Source organism: Brienomyrus brachyistius, chromosome 22 (genome assembly GCF_023856365.1).
Source record: "Brienomyrus brachyistius isolate T26 chromosome 22, BBRACH_0.4, whole genome shotgun sequence".
Taxonomy (NCBI): Eukaryota; Metazoa; Chordata; class Actinopteri; order Osteoglossiformes; family Mormyridae; genus Brienomyrus; species Brienomyrus brachyistius.
Window position 1 is genome coordinate 16,296,536 of NC_064554.1, and position 20,407 is coordinate 16,316,942.

At 49.0% G+C, this 20,407-nt stretch overlaps 1 protein-coding gene and 1 long non-coding RNA gene across 7 annotated transcripts in view; one reads left to right on the forward strand and one right to left on the reverse strand.

The window, feature by feature from the left end:
- Positions 1-20,407, reverse strand: part of LOC125717551 (rho GTPase-activating protein 44-like) — a 35,089-nt gene that overhangs the window by 7,992 nt on the left and 6,690 nt on the right. For 2 of the 3 annotated variants that reach the window (XM_048990610.1, XM_048990611.1), the window contains exons 2-19: positions 12,855-12,894; positions 12,032-12,151; positions 11,683-11,759; positions 11,144-11,255; positions 10,052-10,128; positions 9,505-9,622; positions 9,325-9,393; positions 9,079-9,160; positions 8,729-8,856; positions 8,534-8,645; positions 8,314-8,395; positions 7,976-8,056; positions 7,678-7,791; positions 6,939-7,030; positions 5,828-6,008; positions 3,776-3,793; positions 2,405-2,575; positions 870-1,406 (exon numbers count right to left, since the gene is read on the reverse strand). In XM_048990610.1, coding sequence (XP_048846567.1) covers positions 870-1,406; positions 2,405-2,575; positions 3,776-3,793; positions 5,828-6,008; positions 6,939-7,030; positions 7,678-7,791; positions 7,976-8,056; positions 8,314-8,395; positions 8,534-8,645; positions 8,729-8,856; positions 9,079-9,160; positions 9,325-9,393; positions 9,505-9,622; positions 10,052-10,128; positions 11,144-11,255; positions 11,683-11,759; positions 12,032-12,151; positions 12,855-12,894 — 2,211 coding nt within the window. The remainder of the gene's footprint in view (positions 1-869; positions 1,407-2,404; positions 2,576-3,775; positions 3,794-5,827; positions 6,009-6,938; positions 7,031-7,677; positions 7,792-7,975; positions 8,057-8,313; positions 8,396-8,533; positions 8,646-8,728; positions 8,857-9,078; positions 9,161-9,324; positions 9,394-9,504; positions 9,623-10,051; positions 10,129-11,143; positions 11,256-11,682; positions 11,760-12,031; positions 12,152-12,854; positions 12,895-20,407) is intronic. The other variant, XM_048990612.1, reaches the window with a different exon arrangement.
- Positions 4,519-6,910, forward strand: LOC125717637 (uncharacterized). Of its 4 annotated transcripts, none has more exons than XR_007384570.1 (5): positions 4,547-4,639; positions 5,316-5,342; positions 5,503-5,675; positions 5,843-6,150; positions 6,796-6,910. It is a non-coding gene; the product is annotated as an uncharacterized LOC125717637 (long non-coding RNA). The 4 variants fall into 4 exon arrangements; XR_007384569.1 differs by having other exon boundaries at positions 6,015-6,150; XR_007384571.1 differs by lacking the exon at positions 5,316-5,342 and having other exon boundaries at positions 4,519-4,639; positions 6,015-6,150.

Here is a 20,407-nt window from a genome sequence, read left to right on the forward strand (position 1 = left end):
CCTCAATAAATCATACTATTCAGTTCCTAAGCTAATTGCCACAACGTAACCTGCATTCTCACAAAAAAAAAACAAAAAAAACATTTGAAAAATGTCTTTCACAAAGGTGCACAAACATGTAGGTATCTGATGCAGGGGTGGAACAACAAAAACGACTATTGACTAATAAAGGCCCCCCACCTCGAAGGATCTTTCGCGTGTCCCTGACCAGCACCTACTGCTGAAGCTCACTAGGAGAAGCACAACCTCCTCAAATGAGGACTAATAATGAACAGAGGACAACAACTACTGTAAATGAGAAAGGGTGGAAATGAGCAGCGATGGAACAAATCGAAGCAACTTTGCATGCCCATGAACGTAAATCGAGATCAACAAGCAGCGCATTCTCTGAATTTATTTACTTATTGCTGTAATTGCAGTCTTCAATCTGTACGGAGCCCAGTAACATCCTCGGTTGCTCAGCAACAACCCACCGGGGTATTTTCGCTAGCAGTGAACCATGTTACCTTCTGAAGACTGAATCGCAAGAATTGAAAAAGAAAAAAAAAAAAAAAAAAGGAGAAAAAAAGAAAAGGAAGCGGAAACGGAACGGGGTGGAAAAAGAGAGAAAAAAAGTAGAAGGAAAAAAAAAGCCTCTGCTTTCATGTCACCATCGACAAGCGAACCATTTCCGCGAAGCAGGAAATGATATTAGCCAGAATCTGAGAGACGTCAACAGACAGAAGCGAAGCCAAAAGAATAAAGAAGCAAATATATAAAATAAACGGACAAAGGATGGGCGGACATGTCAGCAGGACGGAGTAAGCCTCTGTCTGTGCGTGGACGGCCTGTCGGGTGTGGGGTGGGGCCATTCCTGGGGCGGTATTTACCTAGTCTGCCTGGCTCCTCTGTCTCCGACACAGGCACAGCTGACCCAAGGCGGCGGGCCGGAAGGGCCAGGCGGGGGGGCGTTAAGGGGGGTGCCGAGTGACGGGTCGTGTCTGGTCAGGACCAGGGGGGTTTTGATGTAGAGGGAAGAGGCGTTTGCCTCGGGTGGGGTGCCATGCGAAGCGTCGCAGAGAGAGCCCTGCTTGGGGAGGTGCAAGCAGCTGGGTTTAGGGTTCGAGTTGATGTCAAGCTGCTGGGAGGAAGAGGCGGAGGAGGAGGAGGAGGAGGAGGAAGAGGAGGAGCAGGAAGGAGGCGGCAGCGGGGGGCTGTAGCCAGTCCAGCGGAGGAGCGGGGGCGAGCCACCAGGGGGTACAGACTCAGGGCCGGGGGCGACAGGACGAGCACAAGGCTGGGGTCGCTGGTAAACATGGAATGAGGAGGGGTAGCAGGAGGTGGGGTAAGGAGGGGGGGGCCTGGCCTCCCCTGGGGGCGGGTAGGCGGAACAGGAGTCCGACCGATTGGACGACACGTCATCCGAGCTGTGAATGTCAAAAATAGAGAGTAAAACAAGAAAGAAAAAGAATAACAGTGACTGAACTGGGAAGACGAGCCGAAGGCGCTGAACAGTGCGGATGTTCACTAGGGCAGCTCGTTTGGGGAGGTGGGGAGTGGGGGGGGCTCAGGACAAAGTGAAACACTGGAGTGCGTGGAGTAAGGTGGCCAGTGGGAAGTTGGGGGAGAAGGATCGGTCACTATCTTCGTGAGGAACGGAACACGGGCAAAAACGACAGCAACAACGAAAAAGCAGAACAGTTCAGATTCCCAGCAGGGGTGCACGGCTAAGACATGCTATTCGCTGCGTCTCCAGGCCGGACGCCAGCGAATGGGAATGTGTTGAGGTCCCGGGAAATGCAGGACGGACCAATCGGAAAGCTTTCCGATTTCTCCGCCTGCTGGCAAAGCCGGGATGACGCCAAACCCGGTTCCTTACCTGCGCCGAAGGAACGGGAGGAGAGAACACCGAGTCAAAGACGCAGCTGTGGTGTGGATGCAGTGCGAAGCCGGGAAGCAGCCATTCACTGCATTCCCCATGAGCTTTTAGTTAGTTAGTTTGTTTGTTTCTCTCCTCAGCATGAATAAAGGGGTAAACATTTAAAGTCACATGGTCGACCTTGTTGCTGATGGGTTGCCACTACAGAAACCCAGAGTCTGTGGAGGACTGAAACAGACACGGAGAATACTGTGCCCCAACGCCTCTGATAGCCAAGGCGACTGTAAGGAAAAGGGGGGGGGGAGGGGGCGTCGGCACCCATAGCAACAAGGGCAACATGAGCTCAAACAGATCGAGATGAATCCTTGCGAAGCGAGTGAGGGAGAAGAAAGAGAGAAAGTATGAGGAAGAAGGGGAGACGGAGGAAAAAACGTCGGGGAAAGAAGGATAGAGAGAGACAGAGGGAAATGTGGGAGAGGAGGAGTGCTGACAGGCTGGAGGGTGGTAAACCGGGGGGGGGCGGGGGGGGTTAGAGCAGCGGCCTACCTGGCTCGGTCTCCAGTGGCAGGGGAAGGGGAAGCGCCCGGCTCGGCGGGCAGCTCAGGGATGAGGGCGTCGGGGCCCTGGGCGCCGGGCGGAGTGGAGGACGTCTTGCGGGCCAGGGTGGAGGAGCCCCTGCGGGTTACCCATGAAGTGTCCATGACCCGGACACCCATGCTGTAGTGGAGGCAAACACAGCGCCGTGGTTGGGGGGCTTACACATTCTAGAATGTACCCCACCCAGGGCGAATTCTGGATTACAGAGCCGAGCAGCTGACACGGAAACACTGCAATCCCTGCAGAGCATGGAAAATCATCAATCCCAGAATGCACTGTACTGGCTCTCACTTTAACAGAATTTATCAATAACCCCTCCTGGACAACTACAGGAATGAAAATATATTATGCAAAATCATATGTAAAAAAAAAAAAAAAACTTTATGTCGTTTAGTGTTTTTTTTCAGAAAAGAAAATGAAGCTATTCTGTGAAGATGTTCATGATGCATTTGTAAGGAGGTTACTGTGGACATTTTTCAAAATATAGCCACAAAAAGATCATAAAAGATAGCAAAATTCATAAATAGACAAACACAAGCACAGTGTTACATCAGTTACATCAGACAGGAAGCAATAGGCCAGGGGAGGGGTGGGGGGGTTTCTGAGACATGAGTTACATCACGGCAAAATGTATGACAGCAGACAACACACCCAAATCCAACACAAGTAACAAACGACAAGCTGAACGCATCAGACAGGGTTGTAAGTATATGGTGTCTGTGCCAAAACATGACAGAGGCTATATTAACACTGACAGAGACTGAGAGATAGAGGCTATATTAACACTGACAGAGACTGAGAGATAGAGGCTATATTAACACTGACAGAGACTGAGAGATAGAGGCTATATTAACACAGAGAGAGGCTGAGACAGAGACTCTATTAACACTGACAGACCTATAGAGACTTAGACTATATTAACACTAACAGTGACTGAGAAAAGATAGGAACTTTAAAACTGACAGAGACTGAAAGACAGACTATTTTAACACTGACAGAGATGGAGAGACTGAGACTACATTAACACTGACAGTGACTGAGATATGATGGGAACTTTAAAACTGACAGAGACTGAGACAGAGGCTACATTACCACCGACAGAGACTGAAAGACAGACTATTTTAACACTGACAGAGAAGGAGAGACTGAGACTACATTAACACTGACAGTGACTGAGATATGATGGGAACTTTAAAACTGACAGAGACTGAGACTGAGACTACATTAATACTGACAGAGACTGAGAGACAGAGGCTATAGTATCACTGACAGAAGCAACATGAAGAGAGTTAGAAGGAGAAGAGGGCAGTCACATCATACCTTTGTATCTTCCTTATGCTGCGTTAGTAAGGCAAACAGAAAGATCAGAATAATCAAGAAGGAGAAAGAGCAAGACTTCCGAGACAAGCACGTGCATCACAGCAGGAGGAGAAGACGAAACCAGGGCCAAGATGGCGGAGAATGGGATGGAGAGGTGGGTTTACTACAGGGGGGAGGGGGGGAGGGAGCGGAGCATGGACTCAGGTCGGAGGGTGGGTGGGATGAGACAGCAGGAAAGCAGGCTCTCTCCCGCAGAGCCGACACGCACCCCCAGCAAGCAGGCGGTGGCGCCAGCCTCGTTTGCTTTAATTAGGGCAACATCCCCCTTGGGATACAGGATGAGAGGTCTGCAGCAAACATAACCCAAGGCAGCAGCAGTGTGTGCCCAGGACAGATTATCACTCCCCCCCATCCCTGCCCCCACCCCGAGCCGCCGCAGCACAGGGGCTGCATCTGACGGGCAGGGCTCACCTAGGGCGCGTGTGCGTGTGCCTGGACGCGCCAACGCGCATGTCACCGCGCATGTGGGCGCCGGTAATTTTCCGCTCTGCTCTGCGGCAGCGTGAGGCGGGGGCCTCCATCTCGCCCACCTCCAGCTGAAGGAAATCTCAGCGGGCGGGCTATAAGCAAAGTACAAATACTGCCCCCACCCCCAGCCCCAGCCTGTTGCCAGGGATACGGCTCGACGATCTAAAACCACAGGAAGTGAGCAGTGAAGCAGTGTGAGTGGCAGAAGCCTCAGAGTACATCTCTGAGCTGCCAGCTGAGAACTTGGTGTAGAGACCTGTGACGGAAGAGGGCGAGACCGGGACTGGGACCGGGACTGGGACCCAGCCCTCACCACTACCCCCACTGTCGGTGCTGGTAAGACCTGAGATGAGCCACGGAAGGGAGCAAACACACACTCACTCACACTCACTCACTCACACTCACACACACTCACACACACACACTCACACACACTCACTCACACTCACTCACACTCACTCACACTCACTCACACTCACAGCTCAGGCAATCAGGCATGCAGCAGCTCTCAGCTTTAATGCAGGAACACTCTCTCTCTCTCTCTCTCTTTCTCTCTCACACACACACACACACACACACACACACACACACACACACACACACACACACACACTGGCAATGCAGAAACATGTTCTGTCTCACGCTCCGTCTCTGTGTCTCACTCTCACACACATATTCTCAATGCATTTCTCTGTTACACACACAGATACACAGATACACACATACACGCTCTCAATACAGAAAGACACACTTTGTCTCACACATACACACTCGCACACACACACATACACACACCTGCTCAAACCCTTAATGCACGGTCAAGCAGCACGGTCATACACTGTCTTTCCTCATGAAATCAGACCACACAGACCCACTCGTACCACGAACACGCATTCTCCGTGTGACACACTCCCGTGCACAGGCAAACACACCCACGCGCTGATCACAGTCACACACAGACCAGTTATCAGCCTCAGTGCAGACACACACATTTTCTGCCTCTCGCACACAGGGACGGCAGCAGGCTGTGCAGGCACATGTGAGTATGTAACTGGGTCTCTCCAGCGAGAGCGTGAGCAAGATGGACGAGGAACAGAATGATGCTAAAAACAGGCTGTGGTAACGGCACCCAGGAGGAGCAAAAAAACAGAGTGAAAAAGATTGATCTAATCAGCTCAAGTGTCAATCTTTTGGTTTAGGTCTGACTTTTCGGCAGCTTCCTGGACCAGAAGCTGTGTTTCTACAGTGCGTTGAATGTAATACAATCTCATCTGGAATGTTCCGGAATGCTGGAAGGTATGGAGGAGGAAGTATGCGCGTGAGGGGAACATGATGGAAGCAGCGCACAACAGACCGGAGAACGGCCCGCTGAGTAAGTTCACATGGTGTCACGTATCACAGCATGAAACCGGAAAATTCTGCAGTTTACCATACGCTTCCTTGTATCTCCTCAGCACTGTCAAGCGAAGAGGCGGAGCTTAAGCTGGGGTGGGCGGGATCTCTGGGGAGAGTAGATCGCCATACCCGTCTTTCTTGTAGAACTCCATCATCATGTTGTCGGTGGCGACGCTGAGCGGACGCCGGCCCTGTTCATGCTGCCTTCGCTCGGAGTGGTCCATGTCAGGAGAAGGCATCGAGCTGTAGTTGGAGTTGTGGTTGGTGTGGATCGGGCTGCCATAGCTACCTGTCAGGTTGAACTCGATGTCTGCAGGAGGGGAGAGGAGGATGGATGAAGAGCAGAACGGGTTGACCCTGGACGCTCAGGATCGCATCTCCAACGTGACCATACCACGACCCGCGTGGAAATGGTCACCGCAGTTCGGCTAGGCTACACTTACGCAAACAAGGTACTCAGTTCCAGAATTCCTATCGATTTTATTCCACATATTCCTCATATACGTGCATATTCTCTCAGCGGTAACATAAGGCTTGCCGAGTGAAATTAAGCCGAGTGAAGTCAAACTTTATTATTATTTCCCAGTATGCAGGCGTACAACGAAAGAAAACAGAGTTTGTCTAAGCCTTCGGAAACTGGCGTTACACGATACGTAAGACATTAATGCGTAAATGTAATGAACGAACAAACAAACAAATAAACGTGCTGTGCAAATAGCGCAGAGTTTGGCCGGGGCTGTGAGTGCGAATGTAAAGACTTTAGAGCAGAAAGGAGGAGCGATGAGCAGAATCATGTGACCTGAGGATGAGTGGAAGGAAGGAGAACTTATGTGGAGATGGATCTAATAAAAGCAGAGAGGAGGAATGGAAAGGGGGACAGCAGAGAAACACAAACACACACATACAGAAAATGGGGGTCAGGAAAGAGGTATATTTTTGGGATCAGACATCAGGGTTTGGGCTTGTTTTTCTGGGATAAGAGAAAACGAAAATGAAACTGTTAATTAAGAACTGGGAGTAAAGCTCAGGGGAACTGAATGAGCTTGTAAGCTCATCATGTGACACCCCAGGACAAACACGCCCCCTCCATCTAACAGGCAGTGACTGAACAGAGACTCAATCAACAACTGGATCCAATGATGCCTGAGGAAGGTACGGTAATATGCCTGCCCACATTGTTATCGTGTGTGTGTGTGTGTGTGTGTGTGTGTGTGTGTGGAGGTGTGCAGGCATCCCTCACCGCCTGGGAAGAACCAGTCAGCATGCAGGATGATTGGCTCAATGATGCCCACGATCTGCAGTGACAAGGTGGTCATCATCTCCGTGATGTTCCTGCAGGGTTCACGGGCAGACAGAAGGAACTGATTGGTTCCAGCATCCTACAATGCATAATCACAATAATAGAGCAGCTGCAGGCAGAAGTAATCGATTGCAGTCTGCCATAAAGAGGTAGCAGGCAGAAGCAATCTATTCCGGTATAGTATTACACTATTTACTTGAAATATATTTAAACACCATGCTAGGGAGGGGAGGGAACACATCAAATATGTGGAGCTAAAAGATACTAAAAAATGTAAATCACTCTAGATCCAGACAAAACTGCTGATAGCAGAATCACTGCATGCTCATTAGGAAGCATATCGATATCTAAGACTATTGTCCTCATGGTTCAGTAATCTAAGATCGCTTCGTTAAATACCCAGCTAGATAAATGACTGTGACAAATCACATGTAAGCAGCTCGTGTCTGTGAGCTGTCAAATAGCTATTTGAACTAGATTTAAAAAAAGTGTGCCTCAAAATGTTCCGAAAGCAGGAAGCTGCCGGTAGGTTATTGAGTTTCACATTATGACAGACAGTAGATCTGAAGAGCCCATGTGGTGTGACTTATTACCGACCCACAGCTGATTGGTTTAGCACCCTCTGATGCGTTATAAAAAAAAAATGAACAAAAACAGCACTCAAAGGCGGGAGGCCTACCCCTCGGTCTGCGGCCACAGCAGGTTGGGCCCCAGTACAATGGCTATATTCCCTGGCGTCATCTTATTGATGTCCTGGTACTCAGTTAGCTTGGCCAGGAATTTGATCAGGTACCTGTAGGGGGCGACCATGGAAGAAGCAGAGATATTTCAGAATCCGTGATGCTCATTGAGGCTGGAAGACGAGTAGATGTTCCACCACACAGACATGCATGGTCCCTTACTAAATATACCCTGTTTTGGTGCAAGAGACTTCTGAAGACAAAGTCAAAATGGGCTTACGGGGTGCGAGGACTCACCTAAAGTTGTTGACGTTGTCCGTGGGCAGCTTCTCGCAAGTCGACAACAAGGCTTGTAGCCTTATGTCCTGATCCTGGATACTGGAAAGAAATAATGGCAACTTTCAGAGGTAGACTGTCAGAGAAAGTGACCGACATGGAGATAAACAGACGTCACAGTGGATAAACTCGGGAATGAGGCTGCGTGGAGTGGCCGTTGCCCTGTTAGATACAACACAGCCCCAAACGGCACCAGTAAGAACTGGCTTTTCCCAGTCTAAGAGAGTCACCTGACTAGCCAACAAACTGTATTATTTGCATTGTATCCTATATTCTTTGACAGAGGCTTGCTTGCGTACTTGGAGGCATAGATCCACTCGTCGTAAAGTTCAAAGGTCATCAGCGGCTCCGGGAGTTCACGCAGGTAGGATTTCAATGCCCCTGGGAACAACGAGGTTGAGAAGGAGAGTGCGAAGTGAAGAATGATGTGATTTGTTCGGGAATCATTCCCAGGCTTGAATTATATCAATTACACCAAACCGAAATAACTCTGATAGGTGAGGGTACCCCCCCGATCACCTGCGATGGCGTGTGGGTCAGCCGAGTACTCCTGCACATCCAAGACGCCACAGTCCAGCGATGCTTTCAACTTCTTCAACTTGGAGGCCGAGGGAGCCACCCGGAACAGGCCCTGGACACACGAGATGTGAGAAACGTTTGAGCTTGGCCAGATTATCAGGTCGGCGTCCCACGGAGTAGCCTGAGGTGCCTCACCTCTTCCTGCAAGCCGCACTCCAGCAGCATGGTCACGCAAGCCTCGATGGGGAACGCGATCTCACGGCCAGTCAGGGTCAGGTGCTCTTCCAGGGACTTCCCGAAAGATGGCTTCTCTACCCAGGCCTCTGTCATGCAAGGTTTGTTCAGTGGGGGGTGTCACACAGCCCATAAACTAACATGCAACAAAGGCCAGTGCACAGAGAAACATCTCGCGGACTACAATGCAAAGGTGGCATTTTTAAACTCTTGACAAGATATTTAAGCCATCTAGAACGTTCTTAAGCTGGACCCCGTGGACAGGAAGTTGGGAAATCTAAGAGCAAGTAGACCAGGTAGAGAGGCCTCACCCTGGTGTGCTTTAATCTGGGGAAGGACGCTCTGGAGGACTTCAAGAGACTTCCTGTGGTACTCTGCCTGCAGCTCTATTAGCTGGAGGAGGAGGAGCGATGATGAGGAGGAAGGAAAGAGGAGAAACAGACATCAGCAAAAATAACACCAAAAAAGGAGGGAAAAGAAGGGAAGAGAGACGATCATGTAAATCGGGAAAAAAACGAAAAATACATGGTTCCCAATCAAAATCTGTACGCACTTACCATCTGAAAGTAGTTTGCATAGTCTATTTCTTTGGCCACAAAGTTGTACATATCTGCGGATACCTGATCCTGAAAGAAAACCGGAGCAATGACCTCAAACACATTTTTCATTAGCTAAAATAGAATAAACGCAAAAAGCTATGACCGGTTGCTGTGCTGGGGCAGGAGACGGAAGCTCACCCTGCAAATCTCCATGCGATTGGCAGCCTCCTCCATCTCCTCCCTGAGGGCGTCGGCCTTGGCTCCGCCCTGCTGCAGGTTGCTGGGGTGACCCGAGGACTTGGAGGACTGTTGCCACCTGGGGCATGAGTGGAGATAGCATGCCGGCAATGTCTTTTGCAACAGGGCACACTAGAAGCTGACTGTATGGTCATTTTTGTGGCCTGAACTTGGTACTACAGGTTTAGCAAACTATATACGTATATTACAATATAATCCTGAATATGAGGAATCAAGAGATACTAGAATATACAACTCTAACCTCTTCATACTATTGCCTATTGTTATTAGAAAAGAATGTATCCTTTTCAGTTTCTGATCACTACACCAGGCTCCAAAGCTACAGTAGGACATGCTAAATATTCAGCACACCACAGTATTAAACGCAGCCTAACACTAAACACCCAACAGCATCACAGTCAATATGGTGGATTGAGAGCCTTGTCTTGTTTTACCATGGTAAACAGAAAAATGAACAGAAGAAACACTCCCTTATCGGGGCCCTTACCGAGTGCGGGCTGAATCCATATCCAAAACTAGTTTAGCTAAATGTTTCCTCTGTTTCTGAATGTTGGGGATTTCCACCTGGAGGAAATTACACAAACGCAGAAGAACCACTTTGAGGTCAACTTGCCGCGCTTCTCTCTGCCAACTGTAGTCGTGACGGTTACAAATCAACTGAATAATAACTAACAACCATGGATTTGATGTAGCTGCTCTACTGCAAGATTAACAGACTGCTCTACAGCACTAGTCCTACAATTACCGGTGCATCCCTTTTGAATCCAGAAGTCGGAAAATTCAACTAAAACGCCTCCTGAAGTTCCGACCCTGAAAGTTGAAAGAACCTTCTGCACCCCTGACCTCCGAATTCAAAATGGCTGCACAATTAATCAACAGAAATTTAAATACTGTTTATTAGCACCTTTGTCTCATTTGTGTCTCATTAAATCGGTCATACAGATAGTAATGTCCAACATCTGTGGACATGTCGCTGTGATGTTTGTGCAAAATACTGTGTTATGCATTGTTATCATCTATTGTTATGTACTGGTATTGTTAACAATGGCTAACAATGAACCTGGCTAAATGATATTGCTAAATGGTATTGAACTGGTATTGATAAATGGGTTTGCGATTTGCTGTACTGGAATGCGGTCAACTGGGGTGTGACCTCATTCCCAGCTCCGACCTCCGAGGTAAATGGAACGTAACATAAGTCACCCGTGAAGACTGCTAACTCCTGTATTTAATTTGAGCCAGATCTATGGCTTAGCAGAGGGAGGCGGCAGAGCGGTTAAGGGCACAGGAGAGTGCGGACAGCCTCCAGGAGGCTGCTGGCAAACCCCAAAGCGAGGTCCTGCTTCCAGCACTGTACATGTGCCGATGAAAAGGCCAGCTCTTAGAAAGCAATAAGTTGCTTTGGACGAAAATTTTGGCCGAAATTTTTGTTAAAGCAAAAAATTTAAATGATGGAGGTTGTTTAAGCAAAGTAATGGGGAGGTCAGCGAGGTGGGAATGTAAAAATGTTTGACCTAAGGGTATTAGAAGCAGCTGGGGGGGGGGCAGCCAGGGAGGGTGCAGGGTAACTCTCACTGACCTCGGCCAGCATGTACAGAGGCTCCACCACGTCCCGCTCAATCTGCAGCTCGAACAGCAGCAGCTCCTGCGCCAGCTTCTCTTCCGTGTCCCCGCACAGCTTCAGCATCTTCCTGCAATGGACGGCCAATGGGATCACAGCGGAAATAAGACCTGGCCAGTCAGGAAGCAGCAGAATCTGGGTACCGCTAATGCCGGTCCTATTTCATGTACGTTATTCCAGGATCATGTTGGAGGAGCAACATTTAGTGGTATGAGGTTTGTGTGTGTGTGTGTGTGTGTGTGTGTGTATGTGTGTGTGTGTGTGCAGGTTTCGAGAAAGCTTGATTGTCTTATTTTATCCACGTTTTGAAAAAATATCACAGAAGTGTATATGACTGTAAATATGTTTGTGTGTCTGTCTCTGTCTGTGTGTCTCTATGTGTGTGTGTGTTGCTTTGTGTGTGTTTCTCTGTGTGTCTCTGTCTGTGTGTTTGTGCGTCTGTGTGTGTGTGTATTTGTGTGTCAGTTTATGTGTGTATCTGTGTGTGAGACACTCACCCCAGGAGAGACTCATCCCCCAAAATTGCAGCCCCCTCCACCAGACACTGGGCAAGGGACGTCAGGGGCAGCTTTTTCTGCAGAGACACCAGTTAATCAAACACCACCATCACCCCTGAGCAGATCCGGCTGACAGGAGAAACACCATTAAACACAAAGATGAGCTCTAAAAGGCGGGGTGGCAGGGGGCGTGACCAGGGACCGGGGGTGTGGCCGGGGGTGGGGCAGGGGGCGTGGCCAGGGGTGTGGCCGTGGGCAGAGGCAGGGGGTGTGGCCGAGGCTGGAACGGCGTGGCCGGGGACCGGGCAGGGGGCGTGGCCAGGGGCGTGGCCAGGGGCGGGGCTCCTACCGAGGGTGACTTCACTGATCGCTTGTCCACATCCTGCCCTTGCTGACCCTGCAGACAGGCTGTCAGCTTCTTATGGGTGCTGTGGGTCACCTGCTTCACCAGCTCCAGGCGCTTCTCTACCTGTTAGGGAGGCAGCATGGGGTTTGATGACAGGGAACATGCACCGAGCCAGCAGCCAATCACATGCAAACACACACACACACACAGCAACATGTCTACCAAACTGACAGTGTAAGAGAGAATTTGATATTGGGGGGCGGCACAAGTTAATAATCCCTCCCCCAATCCTCCCGGTTTATATGCTCCTGCATAAAACATTAATATGCCAAATGCTGCTGACCTTTTTGATTGAAAGGGTTTATTATGTTATATATATATATATACACTACATGCCTCACCATCACGCACTCACACATACACAGACACGCTAAATACCCTCTGGCAATAAATAACATATGAAAATACTCATAATATGAAGTCATTATCTGCTCATTTTCATTCCAACATCCTCTGCCTATCAGAGAAATGCAATAAAACAGGGCAATAAATGTGCAATTTCGATATCAATACATACCATCATCAAACCCAGCTCTGAGGCTTTCATCTTTAATAATTTGCATACATTCCAACTACTAAAAAAATTTAACATTATGCACGAGGTTGTATGCACAGTTGCAAAGACATTTTTCTCAGAGCGTTTCAGCGTAAGCGCAGCACACTGCTGTCACCCTCTGCGTCGACATCGCAAAGCTCAGCGGTTCTCCGAGTCGAACATCAAACCGCCTCATTCTGGCATCGAAATGAAAGTGTTTATTTCTTTTACCTGCAGCAGATCCTCACTTAGCACTTCCGTTTTTTCTGCCCTAAAACCAGACAGAGGAAGAGGGGAGCAGAGGTCAGTCCCATAATCTCAGCAACTTGCAGGCATCATCAGAAAAAAACACACAGGTATTTCCTGCAGAGAAGAGGCTAGGTTATTCAGCGGCATGGACAGGGGTGGGGCCAAAGGGCCACTGGACTCAGGTGAAAGTTGTTTGGCTCTTGGAGAGTCAATCGGCAATTCAAAACATTTCATTGGTTAAATGATAAGGTTGCCCTCTCTGTATGAATTATGGCCCCTCTTAAGCCCTCCACTTTACAAAATCCGAGAATCATACTTATTTGCCAAGTTGGTTGACCGCTGGTTCACCATTAAGGGGGTTCGGAGGCAAGGTTTCAAGACAGGTTTGCATGTCCAAAAGCCAACACCCTACGAGCAATGCTAACACTGCAAGAGCCACTCAACGGTTCCGGTCGGAGGCCCAGGTCCATCAGAACTGGATAGTCCCCTTTATGGCCACGATGCTGAGCCAGGAGAGAAGCCTTTGTTAAATAACACAGCACAGAAATGATCCGACCGGCAAATTTGCTTATGTATAAATCCAGAACCATCCCTGTGGCCACACTGGATTGGGCTAATAATAATCAGTCCTGTGGGATTCATGCTTCCAGTTCTTATCTGCAAGCCCCTCTCCCACCACAGTCCCCAGACAAAGCTTGTGCTGACCGGTTTTTACACCTTTACATAAAGAACTACTTACAGCGAGATCTTGCTGAGTTTGTCCCTTGTAAAGTGCAGCCTTATTTTCCACATTGTAGCCAGGACTGTGATTGTGAGTGTGTGGTCCAACAGGTTCCAGGCAGAGGGGGGAAAATCCCCCAAGAATGAAACTAGAATGTCAGGTGTGACACCTCTGGCCAATAAACTCAGGACGTTACCACTGGCCACGCCCCTTTGACCCCCACCCACACTCAAACACCCGTCTCTGGCTTTGACTCATGTAGTGCCCCTGGTACAGCCACAGTAAGTTATACTTGGGAATGTTTCAGCCACAGCTGAAAGCTGATTGGTCTCCAGATTGGCCCCTCCCCTCACATTCACCAATTCAAAACATATGATTGGCTAATGATAAGGTTACCCCGCATAAAAAAAAAACATCCTCAAATCGTCCCTGTGTAACCTCCCCACGACCTCCACCTCCGGGCCCTGCTCCTAATTCCCCAACAGCTTCGGCTGGATCCGCTGGCCAGTGTTCTTGGACCTTCAGACAAAAGAAACAGCAAGAAGCCAGGAATCGTTCATCTCACTTACTGCCAAAAACAAAAAAAACACAAAAAGGAAGGAAATACTTGAAAAATGTCCCTCTTCTCCCCATGAGTGCCCGGGACCTTAAGGGGGCACAAATCAGCCGCCTTACAAGGATCTGATAATTAAACGTTAGCGGGGGGAAACCCTCTGAGAGGAAGCCCACTAAACAGGAGAACACTCTCCCCTCTGAGGACATTTACCCCCGTGTTTGGTGGTTACTGATTAACCCCCCCCCCCCCCCCCAACACTGCGAAGACACAGAAGGAGCCCTGCTTCTCCCCACAGCGAGAAGATAAATTGAGCCGCTTCGATGTTACCAAGATGGTCCATCTGCTGCGGGCCGCCCCAGGACGGCCCTTTCGCTGCCTGCCCTTCTCAGCACCTGCTCGACTCAATTCGCCTGCGTTCCGTCCAGTTTACTCCAGTTTAATCCAATTTCATTCAGAAGGAAACAATTCCCATTCTCACGACAGTCTTGGATTGATGGGAAATGAAGTCGCATTGTAAGAATGTGCTGAAGGACTTACAGCTATAAATAAATATGTCATTAAACTATTCAGTATTATAGAATATAATGTGGTTCTTAGTTTTTTAATCCTTCTTAGTTTCTCCATGGTAGGAGTTATAATGTACAGCATGGTGCAAAAGATTTCTCATAGGCCCCGGCGGATTTCAGGAATCGGGAATTCTCATCAAGGAATATCCAGAGTGCCTCACTTGCTCCGCTTGTCGGAGCCTGGATGCTCGTTGCCATGGCAGCTCGCAATCTGCAAGGTCTGGATGTATTTTTCTTTAATGCAGCATTTTCCCAGCGATAAAACTGCAATTTTCGGGGCCGCATGGTGTTTGCTGGAAAAAAAATGGATCTGGAATCGGAATTAAGGGCTTAGTGGTGCTGTGGGCATGACTGCACTGACTGGGGTCTGGGGCTGGGGTGGGACAGGATTGAGGGATCTGGGGCTGGGGTGGGACAGGAATGAGGATCTGGGGCTGGGGTGAGACAGGAATGAGGATCTGGGGCTGGAGTGGGACAAAAATGAGGATCTGGGGCTGGGGTGGGACAGGAATGAGGATCTGGGGCTGGGGTGAGACAGGAATGAGGATCTGGGGCTGGGGTGAGACAGGAATGAGGGATCTGGGGCTGGGGTGGGACAGGAATGAGGATCTGGGGCTGGAGTGGGACAGGAATGAGGATCTGGGGCTGGGGTGGGACAGGAATGAGGATCTGGGGCTGGGGTGAGACAGGAATGAGGATCTGGGGCTGGGGTGGGACAGGAATGAGGATCTGGGGCTGGGGTGAGACAGGAATGAGGATCTGGGGCTGGGGTGGGACAGGAATGAGGATCTGGGGCTGGGGTGAGACAGGAATGAGGATCTGGGGCTGGGGTGAGACAGGAATGAGGATCTGGGGCTGGGGTGGGACAGGAATGAGGATCTGGGGCTGGGGTGAGACAGGAATGAGGGATCTGCACCAGAGGATCATATCTCGTACTGTGTGTACGTGTATGGATGTGTGTGTGTGTACTTGTATGTGTGTGTGTGTTTATGTGTGTGTCTGAGTCCCCAACAATGTCCACACAATGTGATAAAAACCTGTTATTTTGACATTGTGGGGACTATTGTTCTGGTTCCAGCAAGGGGAAACTCAACTTTATAAAAATCAGTGAATGAAATAAGAAAAACTAAAAGTCTTGTATTTTGCTTGGTTACTTATGGTTAAGGTTAGGGCTGGGTGGGGGTTAAGGTTGTCATAGTTAGCGTTAGCATTTTTCCCATAGAAGTGAATGAGCGGTCCCCATAAGGATAGGTATACCCTAAGTGTGTGTGTGTGTTTGTGTATGGGTCCTCCATAGTAATCAGTTCCCGGAACACAAAGCCTGTGTTTCATTGATTGACTTAATTGATAGGTCAGTAGATTAATTAAACACAGGCTGCTATCAGATAGATAGCCAGATTTTAGCCTTAGCGGCAGACAGAGGAGAAAACCGGAGACAGAACAATGGGCAAACAAACAGGATGGTGTATCATGTGGCCACCTGGGAGAGCACCCACCCAACGCAAGCAACTCCACCCAGACCCACTGAAAAGGGATGTGGGCTGCTAGGCATCTTACTGCTGGTCAACCAGAACCGGGGCAGTGTGAGGTGTCGGTCCAGGCCCAATCCAGGGAGTGGAAGCAGTCAAATCCACAGGGTGCACAGCACATGTCCCTCCACCACACCCCGCCATCCCGTCGGCCACCTCCTTACATCACCGCCCATCGGAGTCATACTGGAAAACAGGCCAGCGGTGCCAGGAATATATTCTGCAAACCGGACCGGCATCACCCATCTCTCTGTCGGCTGCCGGCTCAGTCCCCGGAGAGATTCATCTGAACGGGCGAGGGGAGTGGTCCGATTTCCAGCAAATCTGCTCCTCCCTATCGGGCCACAAGTACAACCCCGCTCCTCCAATTAGCCGTCGCTAACACTGAAAGTCCTAAAGCAGATTTTTTTTTTCCCCAACTCATATTTTCCGTCCATACATCTGCTATAGCTACATAAGCAGCAGTGAGCCGTGGTGGATGTGGAGCCTGTGTGGGATGCCAGTCCATCACAGGGCACACGTTCAAGAGAAAGGCGATTAATAGAGGCAGGAGGGTATCCAGAGGAAAGCCCAGCAACACAGAGAGAGCATGCAAAGAGCACCAGACACTCAAACCTGCAGCCCTGAAAGTGTTTAATGCATTTAGGATCCATTTCAAGGGTCAAGGATTTTTATTTCTTATTTTGCAATTGGATTATATAAGTACAACCCAATTTAGCGTTTTGGTCTTTAGCTAGTCCAGCTTAGCATCTTATGTACAGAGATTGCCGGAAAATGGGTGCCCTTCTGTTCCTATACTATTCAATTGAGTTGCATTGTGTTACATTCTATTCTGGAACACAAGACACTTCAGAAAGCCAAGGCACGGTGAGATCAACCAATCACATCGCGGGGCAAACTTTGCACTTCCTGTTCCAATGGGTTGCCCGCCGCTCATGCCAGACCTGGCGGCTCACTTTGGGAGCCCACCGTCGCCCCCGGTGACCCTGACCGCTTCCTGTCCTTGCCTATGTGAGCACTTCCACATATTGTGCCCCAACTGACAGTCACGTTATATCCATTATATGTAATCTATTTAACAGCAAAATCAGGCTCACTGACAGAGGGTGCAATTAGTGGAACATTTACGCTCATATAAAATGACAATTGCTCCTTCACTATGTTGGGATATCAGCTATTTCTAGTCATAAGTATATATTATAATTTCTCGATTTTTATACCATGACCATGATATTCCTCTTGCCTTGCAAGTAGGTGCTCCTGGAAACAAACTGACATAATGGAGACTGAGCAGGGGCATCTGCACGTAAATGTGCAGGAAGAGCTTGAAAGGGAGGTCCAAGTATCATCAGGGGGTGAAGCTGGGGGCCGTGGTGGCCATGGCGGTTGGGGGTTTGCCATGGGATAGAAATTTCTTTGGGTGGGGCTTTGCGCAACCTTAAGCAAACAGCGATACACGTTCCAGACATCGGTGCCATGTATCGCTTCACAACCATGAATATTCATGAAGAAGCCTTCACTACATGACTAAAGCCAAGCGTGGGGAAATAGGGGGGCAATGAGGCAGGGCGGTTTGGGCAAGAAAACCCCCCCAGGAACCACTGTGAGGCCGGTTTGTCAGGAGCTTTTAGGTTACGGTCCCATCACAGCAGAGGCAGCCACACAAGCTCGATCAAGCTAAGAGCTTTTCTGACCGAATTTGTCGATTTTCTGCTGACTCAGCAACATGGAGATGCACTGGGGACTCATGCGGTGGGCGTTTTCCATTGACCCTGTACCCACGACCCGGGCCCTCTGAGGGAAAACACACATTTGACAGAGGAACGGCATCATCTGAGGTAGAAAAGCACACCCAGGGAAACCCGTGCTAAGCGTATTAGTCACCGACTCGGCTGACAGGCACCCAACAAGTTATGGGAAGTAGGTCATCCTACAAGTTTAATAAAAAGCGGCTTTTCTGTAAAGAGAGCCGAGGGCCGCGGGACAGCCGAGAGGCCCGGGGGAGGGGGGGATGGGGGGCGGGGCAGCAAGCCTAACTTGCCTTCTACGTTTTTTTTTTTTTTTTTGTTATTATTACGTTCAGTTGTCTGCATGTGAAGCCTGTCACCTCTCACACCTGACATGGCTGGAGGCTTCGTCAAAGAAACTCAGGAAGTTCAACCTGAGCATTTTGAGAGGGAGAGAGAGAGATGCTATAGAGGCCTGCGATGGTGAAACCTTACATGGGGATCAAATACCACATTGCCACAATCCTCTTACAGGGGGCAGAGGTTGCTCAGGTGTGCACAACCCACTCATGGGACTTGTACTTACACAAAACTTTTCTGTGGGAATAAGGAAAAATGATTGGTTCAGAGAGAAAACCAATCAGACTTTAGAGGTGGTGGGTCCAAGCAACTACAGGAGGCGGGACCAACCAATCAGATGTCTTGGCCCTCCTTCAGTCGCTTGGACCCACCTCCTCTACAATCCAACTGGTCATCTCTCTGAACCAATCATCTTCCATTCTGTCCTGAGAACATTTTTTTTGTCAGTAAAAAAAATCACTTTCTACAGCATAGGATAGCTGGGTAGACATAAAATGTACAACAGAGCTAGTGCTATCTGTATTGAGAACTCTCAGTAACCGTTCAGAGGTCAGATTCCACCTCACCAAATACCCAGAAGGGTGCTGATCCTTAAAACCCGACTGCGTTTCAAAATCTCCCACTATGCAAACAAGCAAGGCGCAAGAAATGCGACGGCGCGTGTGTCGTCTCACTTAAGGCGTCGGAACACAAGCAAGCGATAATGACAGGGTAGCAGGCGGTAGCCGGCATAATTGCGGCATCTTCATTTCCCAGGGAAAGTAAACATGGTCTGGGGTGGGCGGAGCCGTCTCACAATGGATGATTGACAGCTCTTTAAACAAACCCGATGGGTGTCTGATTCCCTAAAGCGCATCCAGCTGTCTGTCTCGGCACGTGTTACTGGGTGGGTACGGCGACTCAGCATTCTTGCTCAGGAATGTGGTCTCGCTTCCTCCGGGGCTCATCTGCAGTTCCGGAGCATGGCCAGTGGGGCTGAGCAGCCCCTTACTGGGAGCCTCCTGCTGGTACCCAGGTACGCTTCCAGTAGGCACAGCCAGTCTGCTGCGGCAATTAGTAGAGAGCGATGGGCTGGCCAATCACTAGGGAGGCGTGAAACAACTAAACGTGTTTCTGGCCTGAAACAAGCCATTACTGGAACATTCCAGAAGAGTCTGGAAGCAGCGTTCTACATCTTAACCCTTGACAACACTTGGAAAAACGTCAAGCTGCGAATCAGCCTAAAGAGTTCTCGTAAATCCTCCACGCTGACTGACTTACCTGCCCTTTTACGCCGGCTTTATTGTATTACACGATACGACGAGGACTTTTAAACAGTGATGCTGATGTATTACAAAAAACACAGGGTGTTAGGGGGGTTAGGAAGCTAACTCTCCATCTCCAGCGGAACATTCAACCCAACCATCCATCTTCAGTAATTCAATAATCACCGTCATGGCAACCCATTGCCCTGCCCAAGAGGGACACGGAGGGCGGGGCAATCACCCAATATGGGCAATAAAAAGCCACCAATTAACTCAAACCCCAAATTTACCCTCACACACGTTACCTCCCACAGCCCACATATAATCAGACTAGGGGACAGATTCAAACTGATTAGTATGATCCCTGTAGAATCTCTCGCTTTCCTTTAAATATAAAACCATGGAATTTCATCCAAAATACCTACATATTGACTTATTTACCTTAATCTAACAGGATCATACATAACCTAAATCATTCATATATATAAACAACGCACATATACAAACAATATAAACACACTGACAATTAAAACCTAAGCTTCAGCCGGAATTCATTAGTCATGCATGTGCATTAAATACAATCCCTGTGTGACTGATCTTGTGTACTTATTTTTCCAAAAAAAAAGAATCTTTCTAGAGAGCAGACAGAGCACTTTCAGCCCCAGGCCTTGAATGCCTATCTGCTGGGACATTCCTGAGCTTTTAGGGGATCAGTGCCCTCTCCCAAATCTATTTTTAGAGCCTGGAATTTCCGCTCAGGACATCAGGATTCCATGTAATCCATTCATCGAGGAGCAGGATAAAATGCGACACAGTGAGCCGGAAATCTGGA